Source organism: Oncorhynchus nerka, unplaced genomic scaffold (genome assembly GCF_034236695.1).
Source record: "Oncorhynchus nerka isolate Pitt River unplaced genomic scaffold, Oner_Uvic_2.0 unplaced_scaffold_1375, whole genome shotgun sequence".
Lineage (NCBI taxonomy): Eukaryota > Metazoa > Chordata > Actinopteri > Salmoniformes > Salmonidae > Oncorhynchus > Oncorhynchus nerka.
In genome coordinates this window covers 95,979-110,799 of record NW_027039979.1, presented here as the reverse complement: position 1 = coordinate 110,799, position 14,821 = coordinate 95,979, and the positions used below count along the sequence as shown (strand labels likewise).

The 14,821-nt window shown below is 43.3% G+C and overlaps 1 protein-coding gene across 1 annotated transcript in view; it reads right to left on the bottom strand.

The window, feature by feature from the left end:
- Positions 1 to 14,821, bottom strand: part of LOC135568860 (serine palmitoyltransferase 2-like) — a 113,171-nt gene that overhangs the window by 5,457 nt on the left and 92,893 nt on the right. Inside the window, exon 8 of the mRNA XM_065015640.1 lies at positions 3,124 to 3,259. Coding sequence (XP_064871712.1) covers positions 3,124 to 3,259 — 136 coding nt within the window. The remainder of the gene's footprint in view (positions 1 to 3,123; positions 3,260 to 14,821) is intronic.

The following is a 14,821-nucleotide window of genomic DNA, read 5'->3' as shown; positions in this document are numbered from 1 at the left end:
AACATACACTATGACCCTGAACATACACTATGACCCTGAACATACACTATGACCCTGAACATACACTATGACCCTGAACATACACTATGACCCTGAACATACAGTATGACCCTGAACATACACCATGACCCTGAACATACACTATGACCCTGAACATACACTATGACCCTGAACATACACTATGACCCTGAACATACAGTATGACCCTGAACATACAGTATGACCCTGAACATACACTATGACCCTGAACATATACCATGACCCTGAACATACAGTATGACCCTGAACATACACTATGACCCTGAACATACAGTATGACCCTGAACATACACTATGACCCTGAACATACACTATGACCCTGAACATACACCATGACCCTGAACATACAGTATGACCCTGAACATACAGTATGACCCTGAACATACACTATGACCCTGAACATACAGTATGACCCTGAACATACACCATGACCCTGAACATACACTATGACCCTGAACATACACTATGACCCTGAACATACACTATGACCCTGAACATACACTCTGACCCTGAACATACACTATGACCCTGAACATATACCATGACCCTGAACATACAGTATGACCCTGAACATACAGTAAGACCCTGAACATACACCATGACCCTGAACATACACTATGACCCTGAACATACACTATGACCCTGAACATACACTATGACCCTGAACATACACCATGACCCTGAACATACACCATGACCCTGAACATACACTATGACCCTGAACATACAGTATGACCCTGAACATACACTATGACCCTGAACATACAGTATGACCCTGAACATACACCATGACCCTGAACATACACCATGACCCTGAACATACACTATGACCCTGAACATACACTATGACCCTGAACATACACTATGACCCTGAACTAATGACCTTGTTTACCACTCGCTCACATGATCAAACCACATGGTAGCATTTGATCAGCAAATGTTCTGCTATTTGTCCTTGGTGCCACTGAGTGGAATGGTAAAGATGGACATTGGCTCCCTGAACATTAACCTAGTTTTCCACCAGAAACTAGGACAGCAGACGACCAGTGATGACATCATAGTAGAAGGAAGCCCAGTATACAAGGTCCTCCAGCTGCTCAACAGGGTTCGATGTTATCCTGCCAGAAGGCTGTTATCTTTGGGACGCATCTGAAAGTGTCTGTCCTGTGTGAATACGATCCTCGCCTGCTACATTTTATATGATTCACTGACTGATTCACTGACTGATTCACTGTCTGATTCACTGACTGATTCACTGACTGATTCACTGTCTGATTCACTGACTGATTCACTGACTGATTCACTGTCTGATTCACTGACTGATTCACTGTCTGATTCACTGACTGATTCACTGACTGATTCACTGACTGATTCACTGTCTGATTCACTGACTGATTCACTGACTGATTCACTGTCTGATTCACTGAGTGATTCACTGTCTGATTCACTGACTGATTCACTGACTGATTCACTGTCTGATTCACTGTCTGATTCACTGACTGATTCACTGACTGGTTCACTGTCTGATTCACTGTCTGATTCACTGACTGATTCGCTTACTGATTCACTGAGCATCTGGACACAGTAAAAATGGCCGCTGTTCAAAGTCATCTTGAAAAGACACTCAATATTGACCCTTTTGTTGTTGTTGTTGCTTCTGAACTGACCCCTTTCCAGCAACAGATATAGTAGCTGTATGACAATTAGTCCAAGTGACTCGATCAATTGAAACAGCAAAAAGATCATGGCCAATAGCTGACCTGTCGTAAATACATTCAGACATCGTTGTGGCCTCTGGAACTAACCAATTCTACCATATCTGCAGCTATACTGTACTGTATATATATATATATTTTATATATAAAAAAAACTTTTATTTAACTAGGCAAGTCAGTTAGGAACAAATTCTTAATTTTCAATGACGACCTAGGAACAGTGGGTTAACTGCCTGTTCAGAACGACAGATTTGTACCTTGTCAGCTTGGGGATTCGAACTTGCAACCTTTAAGTTACTAGTCCAACGCTCTAACCACTAGGCTACCTACCGTCCCTACACTCTAACCACTAGGCTACCTGCCGCCCCTACACTCTAACCACTAGGCTACCCTGTCACCCCTGTGTATGTCCCCAGAAGGCAAGATGAGATAGACACACAAAGTGAAAGCAGATTTCCTCTAGGAGTTATTTTATGTGCCAGGTGATTAGTGAAGGTGGTCTTGTCTGGGTCTGATGGTGGTGGTAGGTCAGACAACAGACTACATACGCCCCCTAGTGGTGATTAGTGAAGGTGGTCTTGTCTGGGTCTGATGGTGATTAGTTGAAGGTGGTCTTGTCTGGGTCTGATGGTGGTTAGTTGAAGGTGGTCTTGTCTGGGTCTGATGGTGGTTAGTTGAAGGTGGTCTTGTCTGGGTCTGATGGTGGTTAGTTGAAGGTGGTCTTGTCTGGGTCTGATGGTGATTAGTTGAAGGTGGTCTTGTCTGGGTCTGATGGTGGTTAGTTGAAGGTGGTCTTGTCTGGGTCTGATGGTGGTTAGTTGAAGGTGGTCTTGTCTGGGTCTGATGGTGATTAGTTGAAGGTGGTCTTGTCTGGGTCTGATGGTGATTAGTTGAAGGTACATACATTTAAATCTGATGGTGGTGGTAGGTCAGACAACAGACTACATACGCCCCCTAGTGGTGATTAGTTGAAGGTGGTCTTGTCTGGGTCTGATGGTGGTGGTAGGTCAGACAACAGACTACATACGCCCCCTAGTGGCAAGGGTTATAATTCCTAATCTAATATATGCTATTTAGCAGACACTTTTATCCAAAGCGATTTACACCCATGAGGTGCATTAATGTTTACCAGTCGGCTGGTCCCGGGAATCGAACCCACTACCCTTGGCGTTACAAGCACCACGTTCAACCAACTGTGAGCTACAAAAGGACCACAATCTAACCTCTCCTTTCATTCCTTCCACAATAAAATATACAAATGTATGAAAGGTACGGTCTGATACTTATATCACTTTCCCAGCATGTAGAACAGAGGGGTTAGAAAGCAGTGCATTGTCCCTGTCGAATAAACCAAATGAAAGGAACTTACACAACTTTTCCTGGCATGTAGAGCAGAATTGGGACCACAGGAGAATCATCGTTACCATAGATGATGAAGCCCATCTCTTGAAGACGAGACCTGAAGTAGCGTGTGTTCTCTGCCAGCTGGTGCACCCTGGCCTGACCTACAGAGACAGAGTTAATATGGGGTTAGGGCTAGTGGTGATGGGGTCCAACCCTGGAGAGAGTTAATATGGGGTTAGGGCTAGTGGTGATGGGGTCCAACCCTGGAGAGAGTTAATATGGGGTTAGGGCTAGTGGTGATGGGGTCCAACCCTGGAGAGAGTCGCTCTGGATAAGAGCGTCTGCTAAATGACTTAAATGAAATGAAATGAAATGAATATGGGGTTAGGGCTAGTGGTGATGGGGTCCAACCCTGGAGAGAGTTAATATGGGGTTAGGGCTAGTGGTGATGGGGTCCAACCCCGGAGAGAGTTAATATGGGGTTAGGGCTAGTGGTGATGGGATCTAACCCTGGAGAGAGTTAATATGGGGTTAGGGCTAGTGGTGATGGGGTCCAACCCTGGAGAGAGTTAATATGGGGTTAGGGCTAGTGGTGATGGGGACCCTGGAGGAGATGGGGTTAGGGCTAGTGGTGATGGGGTCCAACCCTGAGAGAGTTAATATGGGGTTAGGGCTAGTGGTGATGGGGTCCAACCCTGGGGTTAATATGGGGTTAGGGCTAGTGGTGATGGGGTCCAACCCTGGAGAGAGTTAATATGGGGTTAGGGCTAGTGGTGGGGTCCAACCCTAGTGGGGTTGAGTGGTGATGGGGTCCAACCCTGGAGAGAGTTAATATGGGGTTAGGGCTAGTGGTGATGGGTCTAACCCTGGAGAGTTAATATGGGGTTAGGGCTAGTGGTGATGGGGTCTAACCCTGGAGAGTTAATATGGGGTTAGGGCTAGTGGTGATGGGATCCAACCCTGGAGAGAGTTAATATGGGGTTAGGGCTAGTGGTGATGGGGTCCAACCCTGGAGAGAGTTAATATGGGGTTAGGGCTAGTGGTGATGGGGTCCAACCCTGGAGAGAGTTAATATGGGGTTAGGGCTAGTGGTGATGGGGTCCAACCCTGGAGAGAGTTAATATGGGGTTAGGGATAGTGGTGATGGGGTCTAACCCTGGAGAGAGTTAATATGGGGTTAGGGATAGTGGTGATGGGGTCTAACCCTGGAGAGAGTTAATATGGGGTTAGGGCTAGTGGTGATGGGGTCTAACCCTGGAGAGTTAATATGGTGTTAGGGATAGTGGTGACGGGGTCTAACCCTGGAGAGAGTTAATATGGGGTTAGGGCTAGTGGTGATGGGTCAAACCCTGGAGAGAGTTAATATGGGGTTAGGGCTAGTGGTGAGGGGTCCAACCCTGGAGAGAGTTAATATGGGGTTAGGGCTAGTGGTGATGGGGTCCAACCCTGGAGAGAGTTAATATGGGGTTAGGGCTAGTGGTGATGGGGTCTAACCCTGGAGAGAGTTAATATGGGGTTAGGGCTAGTGGTGATGGGGTCTAACCCTGGAGAGAGTTAATATGGGGTTAGGGCTAGTGGTGATGGGGTCCAACCCTGGAGAGAGTTAATATGGGGTTAGGGCTAGTGGTGATGGGGTCCAACCTGGAGAGTTAATATGGGGTTAGGGCTAGTGGTGATGGGGTCCAACCCTGGAGAGAGTTAATATGGGGTTAGGGCTAGTGGTGATGGGGTCCAACCCTGGAGAGAGTTAATATGGGGTTAGGGCTAGTGGTGATGGGGTCCAACCCTGGAGAGAGTTAATATGGGGTTAGGGCTAGTGGTGATGGGGTCCAACCCTGGAGAGAGTTAATATGGGGTTAGGGCTAGTGGTGATGGGGTCCAACCTTGGCCTGGAGTCAGGAGAAAAACACAATGTTTATTTATACATTAATTTGTTATTGTCACATCCTGAGCATGGAAAGCTTTTATTTTCTATGGTAGAGTAGGTCAGGGCATGACTGGGGAGCTGTTCTAGTTTATATTTTCTATGGTAGAGTAGGTCAGGGCATGACTGGGGAGCTGTTCTAGTTTATATTTTCTATGGTAGAGTAGGTCAGGGCATGACTGGGGGGCTGTTCTAGTTTATATTTTCTATGGTAGAGTAGGTCAGGGCATGACTGGGGGGCTGTTCTAGTTTATATTTTCTATGGTAGAGTAGGTCAGGGCATGACTGGGTGGCTGTTCTAGTTTATATTTTCTATGGTAGAGTAGGTCAGGGCATGACTGGGGGGCTGTTCTAGTTTATATTTTCTATGGTAGAGTAGGTCAGGGCATGACTGGGGGGCTGTTCTAGTTTATATTTTCTATGGTAGAGTAGGTCAGGGCATGACTGGGTGGCTGTTCTAGTTTATATTTTCTATGGTAGAGTAGGTTAGGGCATGACTGGGGGGCTGTTCTAGTTTATATTTTCTATGGTAGAGTAGGTCAGGGCATGACTGGGGGGCTGTTCTGGTTTATATTTTCTATGGTAGAGTAGGTCAGGGCATGACTGGGTGGCTGTTCTAGTTTATATTTTCTATGGTAGAGTAGGTCAGGGCATGACTGGGGGGCTGTTCTAGTTTATATTTTCCACGTGGGGTTCTAGGTTTGAATTTCTATGTTGGTGATTTGTATGGTTCCCAATTAGAGGCAGCTGGTTATCGTTGTCTCTAATTGGGGATCATATTTAAGTATATTTCTTTCCACCTGTGGGTTTTGGGATATTGTTTATGTTCGGAGTTAGTACACATAGCACCTCAGGAGTCACAGTTTGTTTGTTTATTGTTCATTGTTTTGTTAAGTTTCACTAATAATAAAGTATGTGGAACTCATATCGTGCTGCGTCTTGGTCCGACCATTATTACGAACACCGTGACAGTTATCTAGCATCCAGAATAAACCCCAGGGCAGCAACCCTGGATCAGTTTAGTGTAGTGATAGTGTGATTTGAGTGATAGTGTAGTGATAGTGTCTTCCTAGTCAGCCTTGGGATTCAAACCAGCAACACTTTGGTAACAGTTCTGTGTAGTGATAGTGTACCTGTCACCCCCAGACGGTGTAGGCGCAAATTCATCATGGGGAGTAATATAGTGTAGTGATAGTGGTGATTGTGGTGTGAAGTGTAGTGGTGTAGGGCACCATCAGTGGGGAGTAATAGTGTAGTGATGGTGCCAGTGATACATTATAGAACACTGTAGTGTAGTGTAGTGATAGTGTATTGTAGTGATAGTGTAGTGATAGTGTAGTGATAGTGTAGTGATAGTGTAGTGACAGTGTAGTGATAGTGTAGTGATAGTGTATTGTAGTGACAGTGTAGTGATAGTGTAGTGAGTGTAGTGATAGTGTAGTGTAGTGTAGTGACAGTGTAGTGATAGTGTAGTGATAGTGTAGTGATAGTGTATTGTAGTGACAGTGTAGTGATAGTGTAGTGATAGTGTAGTGATAGTGTAGTGATAGTGTAGTGACAGTGTAGTGATAGTGTAGTGATAGTGTAGTGATAGTGTATTGATAGTGTAGTGTAGTGATAGTGTAGTGATAGTGTAGTGATAGTGTAGTGTAGTGATAGTGTAGTGTAGTGATAGTGTAGTGATAGTGTAGTGGTAGTGTAGTGATAGTGTAGTGATAGTGTAGTGATAGTGACAGTGTAGTGATAGTGATAGTGTAGTGATAGTGTAGTGTAGTGATAGTGTAGTGTAGTGATAGTGTAGTGATAGTGTAGTGATAGTGTAGTGATGTATTGTAGTGATAGTGTAGTGATAGTGTAGTGATAGTGTAGTGTAGTGTAGTGTAGTGATAGTGTAGTGATAGTGTAGTGATAGTGATAGTGATAGTGTAGTGATAGTGTAGTGATAGTGTAGTGTAGTGTGATAGTGTAGTGATAGTGTAGTGATAGTGTAGTGATAGTGTAGTGATAGTGTAGTGATAGTGTAGTGATAGTGTAGTGATAGTGATAGTGACAGTGTAGTGATAGTGTAGTGTAGTGATAGTGATTAGTGTAGTGATAGTGTAGTGACAGTGTAGTGATAGTGTAGTGATGGTGTTGTATTAGATAGTGATAGTGGTAATAGTGTAAGTGATAGTGTGGTGATAGTGTGGTGATAATAGTGATAGTGACAGTGTGGTGATAGCAGTGATGTAGTGATAGTGATAAGTGATAGTGTAGTGAGTTAGTGTAGTGATAGTGTAGTGATAGTGATAGTGTAGTGAGTAGTGATAGTGATAGTGTAGTGTAGTGATAGTGTGTGTATAGTGTAGTGACAGTGTTGTGTGATAGTGTAGTGATAGTGTAGTAATAGTGTAGTGATAGTGTAGTGATAGTGTAGCGATGTAGTGATAGTGATAGTGTAGTGATAGTGTAGTGATAGTGTAGTGATAGTGTAGTGATAGTGTAGTGATAGTGTAGTGATAGTGTAGTGACAGTGTAGTGATAGTGTAGTGTAGTGATAGTGTAGTGATAGTGTAGTGATAGTGTAGTGATAGTGTATTGTAGTGATAGTGACAGTGTAGTTATAGTGTAGTGTAGTGATAGTGTAGTGATAGTGTAGTGACAGTGTAGTGATAGTGTAGTGATAGTGTAGTGATAGTGTAGTGTAGTGATAGTGTAGTGATAGTGTAGTGATAGTGTAGTGATAGTGTAGTGATAGTGTAGTGATAGTGTAGTGATAGTGTAGTAATATAGTGTAGTGATAGTGATAGTGTAGTGTGGTAGTGATAGTGTAGTGATAGTGATAGTGATAGTGTAGTGATAGTGTAGTGATAGTGTAGTGATAGTGTAGTGATAGTGATAGTGTAGTGATAGTGTAGTGATAGTGTGTAGTGGTAGTGTAGTGACAGTAATGGTGATGGTGATAGTGTAGTGATAAAGTGTGTAATAGTGTAGTGATAGTGTAAGTGATAGTGTAGTATAGTGTAGTGATAGTATAAGTGAAGTGTAAGTGATAGTGTAGTGATGTGGTGATAAGTGTATTGTGGTAGTGTAGTGATAGTGTAGTGATGGTGTAGTGTAGTGATAGTGTGTTGTGATAGTGGTAGTGATAGTGTGGTGATGGTGTATTGTGGTGACAGTGTAGTGATAGTGTTGTGGTGATAGTGTAGTGTAGTGATAGTGCATTGTAGTGATAGTGTAGTGATAGTGTAGTGATAGTGCAGTGACAGTGCAGTGCAGTGTGGTGATAGTGCATTGTGAGTGACAGTGCAGTGACAGTGTAGTGACAGTGTAGTGACAGTGTATTGATAGTGTAGTGATAGTGTAGTGATAGTGTGTAGTGATGGTGTAGTGATAGTGTAGTGATAGTGTAGTGTAGTGATAGTGCAGTGATAGTGCAGTGATAGTGCAGTGACAGTGTAGTGATAAGTGTAGTGTGGTGATAGTGATAGTGCAGTGATAGTGTAGTGATAGTGTAGTGAGTGTAGTGATAGTGTAGTGATAGTGTAGTGTGGTGATAGTGATAGTGCAGTGATAGTGTAGTGATAGTGTAGTGATGGTATAGTGATAGCATATAGTGTAGTGATAGTGTGTTGATAGTGATGACAGTGCAGTGATAGTGGCCAGGTAGTGTAGTGATAGTGTAGTGATAGTGATGTGTGTGATAGTGTATTGACAAGTGTAGTATAGTGTAGTGATAGTGTAGTGTAGTGATAGTGATAGTGTAGTGATAGTGTAGTGATAGTGTAGTGATAGTGCAGTGATAGTGCAGTGATAGTGCATGGTGCAGTGATGGTGTAGTGTAGTGTAGTGATAGTGCAGTGCAGTGAGGCAGTGTAGTGATAGTGCAGTGATAGTGATAGTGTAGCGATAGTGTAGTGATAGTGTAGTGATAGTGTAGTGGTAGTGTCGTGATAGTGTAGTGATAGTGATAGTGTAGTGACAGTGTAGTGACAGTGTAGTGATAGTGTAGTGTAGTGATAGTGTAGTGATAGTGTAGTGATAGTGTTGTGATAGTGTAGTGATAGTGTAGTGAGGTGATAGTGATAGTGCAGTGACGGTGTGTAGTGATAGTGTAGTGATAGTGTAGTGATAGTGATAGTGTAGTGATAGTGTAGTGATAGTGATAGTGTAGTGATAGTGTAGTGATAGTGTAGTGATAGTGTAGTGATAGTGTAGTGATAGTGTAGTGATAGTGTAGTGATAGTGGTAGTGATAGTGTAGTGATAGTGTAGTGATAGTGTAGTGATAGTGTAGCAGTGACAGTGTAGTGATAGTGTAGTGTAGTGATAGTGTAGTGATAGTGTAGTGATAGTGATAGTGATAGTGCAGTGATAGTGCAGTGATGGTGATGGTGATAGTGATGGTGCAGTGATAGTGTAGTGATAGTGTAGTGATAGTGTAGTGTAGTGATAGTGATAGTGTAGTGATAGTGCAGTGATAGTGTCAGTGATAGTGTAGTGTAGTGGTGTAGTGTAGTGTAGTGTAGTGTAGTGATAGTGTGTGACAGTGCAGTGCAGTGATAGTGATGCCAATAGTGGTAGTGTAGTGATAGTGCAGTGATAGTGTAGTGATAAGTGTAGTGATAGTGTAGTGATAGTGTAGTGATAGTGTAGTGTAGTGATAGTGTAGTGACAGTTAGTGATACAGTGTAGTAATAGTGTGACAGTGCATAGTAAAGTGACAGTGTAGTGATAGTGTAGTGACAGTGTAGTGATAGTGTAGTGATAGTGTGGTGTGGTGTAGTGTAGTGTAGTGTAGTGATAGTGCAGTGATAGTGCAGTGCAGTGTAGTGATAGTGTAGTAGCAGTGTAGTGATAGTGATAGTGTAGTGATAGTGTAGTGTAGTGACAGTGTAGTGATAGTGTAGTGATAGTGTAGTGATAGTGTAGTGTAGTGATAGTGTAGTGATAGTGTAGTGATAGTGTAGTGATAGTGTAGTGATAGTGTAGTGATAGTGTAGTGATAGTGTAGTGATAGTGTAGTGATAGTGTAGGTGATAGTGTAGTGATAGTGTAGTGATAGTGTAGTGATAGTGTAGTGATAGTGTAGTGATAGTGTAGTGTAGTGATAGTGTAGTGATAGTGTAGTGATAGTGTAGTGATAGTGTAGTGATAGTGTAGTGATAGTGTAGTGTAGTGATAGTGTAGTGATAGTGTAGTGATAGTGTAGTGATAGTGTAGTGATAGTGTATAGTGTAGTGTAGTGACAGTGTAGTGATAGTGTAGTGATAGTGTAGTGACAGTGTAGTGATAGTGACAGTGTAGTGATAGTGTAGTGATAGTGTAGTGATAGTGTAGTGATAGTGTAGTGACAGTGTAGTGTAGTGATAGTATAGTGTAGTGATAGTGTAGTGATAGTGTAGTGATAGTGTAGTGTAGTGATAGTGTAGTGATAGTGCAGTATAGTGTAGTGTAGTGATAGTGTAGTGATAGTGTAGTGTAGTGACAGTGTAGTGTAGTGATAGTGTAGTGATAGTGTAGTGATAGTGTAGTGATAGTGTAGTGTAGTGATAGTGTAGTGATAGTGTAGTGATAGTGTAGTGATAGTGTAGTGATAGTGTAGTGATAGTGTAGTGATAGTGTAGTGTAGTGATAGTGTAGTGATAGTGTAGTGATAGTGATAGTGTAGTGGTAGTGTAGTGATAGTGTAGTGTAGTGATAGTGTAGTGATAGTGTAGTGATAGTGTAGTGATAGTGTAGTGATAGTGTAGTGATAGTGTAGTGAGTAGTGTAGTGATAGTGTAGTGATAGTGTAGTGTAGTGTAGTGATAGTGTAGTGATAGTGGTAGTGATAGTGTAGTGATAGTGTAGTGATAGTGACAGTGCAGTGATAGTGTAGTGATAGTGTAGTTACAGTGTAGTGACAGTGTAGTGATAGTGTAGCGATGGTGTAGTGATAGTGTAGTGACAGTGTAGTGTAGTGACAGTGTAGTGGTAGTGTCGTGATAGTGTAGTGTAGTGATAGTGCAGCGATAGTGTAGTGATAGTGATAGTGTAGTGGTAGTGTAGTGATAGTGTAGTGATAGTGTAGTGGTAGTGTAGTGATAGTGTAGTGATAGTGTAGTGGTAGTGTCGTGATAGTGTAGTGTAGTGATAGTCTAGTGATAGTGTAGTGATAGTGATAGTGTAGTGACAGTGTAGTGATAGTGTAGTGTGGTGATAGTGTAGTGATAGTGTAGTGATAGTGTTAGTGTAGTGTAGTGATAGTGTAGTGAGAGTGTGGTGATAGTGTAGTGATAGTGTAGACATAGTGATAGTGTAGTGATAGTGTAGTGATAGTGTAGCGATAGTGTAGTGATAGTGTAGTGACAGTGTAGTGACAGTGTAGTGATAGTATAGTGATAGTGTAGTGATAGTGTAGTGATAGTGTAGTGATAGTGACAGTGCAGTGATAGTGTAGTGATAGTGTAGTGACAGTGTAGTGACAGTGTAGTGATAGTGTAGCGATGGTGTAGTGATAGTGTAGTGACAGTGTAGTGTAGTGACAGTGTAGTGATAGTGTAGTGATAGTGTAGTGTGGTGATAGTGTAGTGATAGTGTAGTGATAGTGATAGTGTAGTGATAGTGTAGTGTAGTGATAGTGTAGTGATAGTGTAGTGATAGTGTAGTGACAGTGTAGTGATAGTGTAGTGATAGTGTAGTGACAGTGTAGTGATAGTGTAGTGATAGTGTAGTGTAGTGATAGTGTAGTGTAATGATGATGATCACCGACAAATCTATAGCAGCAGGCCAACCCCGCTGGGAGAACTAATGATGTGAAGGACTGGGGAGCCAGAAGCTAAGGGAGAGCCAGGTAAGATCTAAGGGAGAGCCAGGTAAGAGCTAAGGGAGAGCCAGGTAAGAGCTAAGGGATAGCCAGGTAAGAGCTAAGGGATAGCCAGGTAAGAGCTAAGGGATAGCCAGGTAAGAGCTAAGGGAGAGCCAGGTAAGAGCTAAGGGAGAGCCAGGTAAGAGCTAAGGGATAGCCAGGTAAGAGCTAAGGGAGAGCCAGGTAAGAGCTAAGGGAGAGCCAGGTAAGAGCTAAGGGATAGCCAGGTAAGAGCTAAGGGAGAGCCAGGTAAGAGCTAAGGGAGAGCCAGGTAAGAGCTAAGGGATAGCCAGGTAAGAGCTAAGGGGATAGCCGGGTAAGAGCTAAGGGAGGCGGGCAAGAGCCAAGGGAGCCAGGTAAGAGCTAAGGGATAGCCAGGTAAGAGCCAAGGAGAGCCAGGTAAGAGCCAAGGGATAGCCAGGTAAGAGCTATGAGAGAGCCAGGTAAGAGCTAAGGGAGAGCCAGGTAAGAGCTAAGGGATAGCCAGGTAAGAGCTAAGGGAGAGCCAGGTAAGAGCTAAGGGATAGCCAGGTAAGAGCTAAGGGATAGCCAGGTAAGAGCTAAGAGAGAGCCAGGTAAGAGCCATGGGGATAGCCAGGTAAGAGCTAAGGGAGAGCCAGGTAAGAGCTAAGGGAGAGCCAGGTAAGAGCTAAGGGAGAGCCAGGTAAGAGCTAAGGGATAGCCAGGTAAGAGCTAAGAGAGAGCCAGGTAAGAGCTAAGGGATAGCCAGGTAAGAGCTAAGGGAGAGCCAGGTAAGAGCTAAGGGAGAGCCAGGTAAGAGCTAAGGGAGAGCCAGGTAAGAGCTAAGGGATAGCCAGGTAAGTGCTAAGGGAGAGCCAGGTAAGAGCTAAGGGGGAGCCAGGTAAGAGCTAAGGGAGAGCCAGGTAAGAGCTAAGGAGAGCCAGGTAAGAGCTAAGGGAGAGCCAGGTAAGAGCTAAGGGATAGCCAGGTAAGAGCTAAGGAGAGCCAGGTAAGAGCTAAGGGAGAGCCAGGTAAGAGCTAAGGGAGAGCCAGGTAAGAGCTAAGGGAGAGCCAGGTAAGAGCTAGAGCCAGGCAACTTTAGGACCAACCAGTAGGGCATTTACCTCAGAGCTGATTGGCTATTCAAAGCAACGATAGAAGACAGAAGACACTTAATAACCTGCCGAAAACACAAGCCATGTTTTGTCAACTGCTCCCTTCTGATAAAATAAGACAAATCTTTGACATAATGTTGACAAAAGCAAGTGAGGGTTTCATGGAAGTGCAGGACTGTTCACCTTCCTCTATGGCTTGTTGTTTAAGACATATTGAAAACCACAGAGAACGAGAGAGAGCGAGAGGGGGATACAACTAGTCAGTCGTACAACTGACTGCACTCAACTGAAATGTGTCTTCCGCATTTAACCCAACCCCTCTAAATCCGAGCGAGAGAGATAAGACATATTTCGCATACCCTTCCAGTATTTGTATTCATAACGTGACCTCTCAACCCAAGGCTGTGTAAACTTTAACCTTTAGTGTGGAGATGTCTGACTTCACCATTCCCTGGTGTGTTGGAAGTGTACACAACTGACAGGCAGGTCAGAGCTTATTTCCTTCCCAACGAACAGCTGTTTTCCTGGGCTACGTCAGACACCAAGCATCCCTCCTCCTTACCTCCCAGAAGACTCCAGGGCCAGAGGACAGAGGGTTAGTCACCAGTGAATCATGTAAAGCCTTGACTCTGACCTTTTATTTAGATCTACTACACACATACCACGAAAACATTCTACCTTTCAGAGCTTGGCCTCAGGGTTGCCAGGTCAAGCTACATTCTGTAGCTCAATGACTACTCAAAACCCGCCAAAAAAGGAAACTTAAGCACCAATTTATGTTTGTTCACAGCTAGAGAGGAGTAAAAATTATTTTCCCCCATAACGTTATCGAGTCAATTATATCATAGTAACGACGTTAGAAGCTACATTTTCCTCAAAATAATCATTATTGAAAGCTATGACATAATGAAGGAATTTGAATGTATGGCAAGAGAAAAAAGTTATTTGCCCTTATTACAGTTTTTCTCAGTCGCTTTGGTGCATTTTTCACATCATCCCTAACATGTGCAAAATAATAAGTGCATTTCTCAGAACAATTTGTACAAATTGCAATATACAATAGATATGTTCCTAAAGCTGGTCAGTCACTAAAAATCCTTAGTACATCTCTCAAAAGTAAATATTCATGCCAATGATCATGTCAGTGTCATCAGAATGATAAGTCATTGAGTCGTTGTTCACGAACAAGGTCGTCAAAATGTTTAGGCATGTTGTCAATGTAACTGTGTACTTTGACACTATTACCTGATGTAAACTTAGGCTACAGTTTGGATGACAGTTACTGTATTGAAAATGCACAAGGCTGCACTTCTATGGCATATATCAATTTTAACAGTACTATTTACATATTACTGTATGTGGGTTATTGATTGAAAGAGACTGGACAACCCAAGAGGCACAAAGGAAAAAAAACTAAATTAGAAAGAAACACCGGAAACCACCCCTAAGGCACAACTTTGCCCGCAGCACTGTTGTGCTGTCTCTACACATCCAGACGTTCCTGTCTGTCAGCCCACATATTCTCATCCACATCACACCGGATATTTTCCCTTCCAATGCAACGTGGAGAGAATCTTTTGGAATGCCTTATCCATCCTCTGCAGGCGTCTACTGTGATGTCCTCACATGCTGCATCCATTGCAGCCAGCAGGGTCATCTATGTGTGTGGCTGACGATCGTACACCTTCCACCTCCATGCTGAAAATAACTCCTCATTTTGCTTAAGGAATGGTGAATAAGGTGGGAGGAATTCTATGAGCATCCTCGGGTGGGTCACAAACCATTGCCTTATGTTTGATCGATGGAAACTCACATTATCACAAATGACCACATACTTTGGCAAATCCTCTCTAAACAGACCCCTCTCATCATCAGGGATGAGAGCCCTGTAGAGA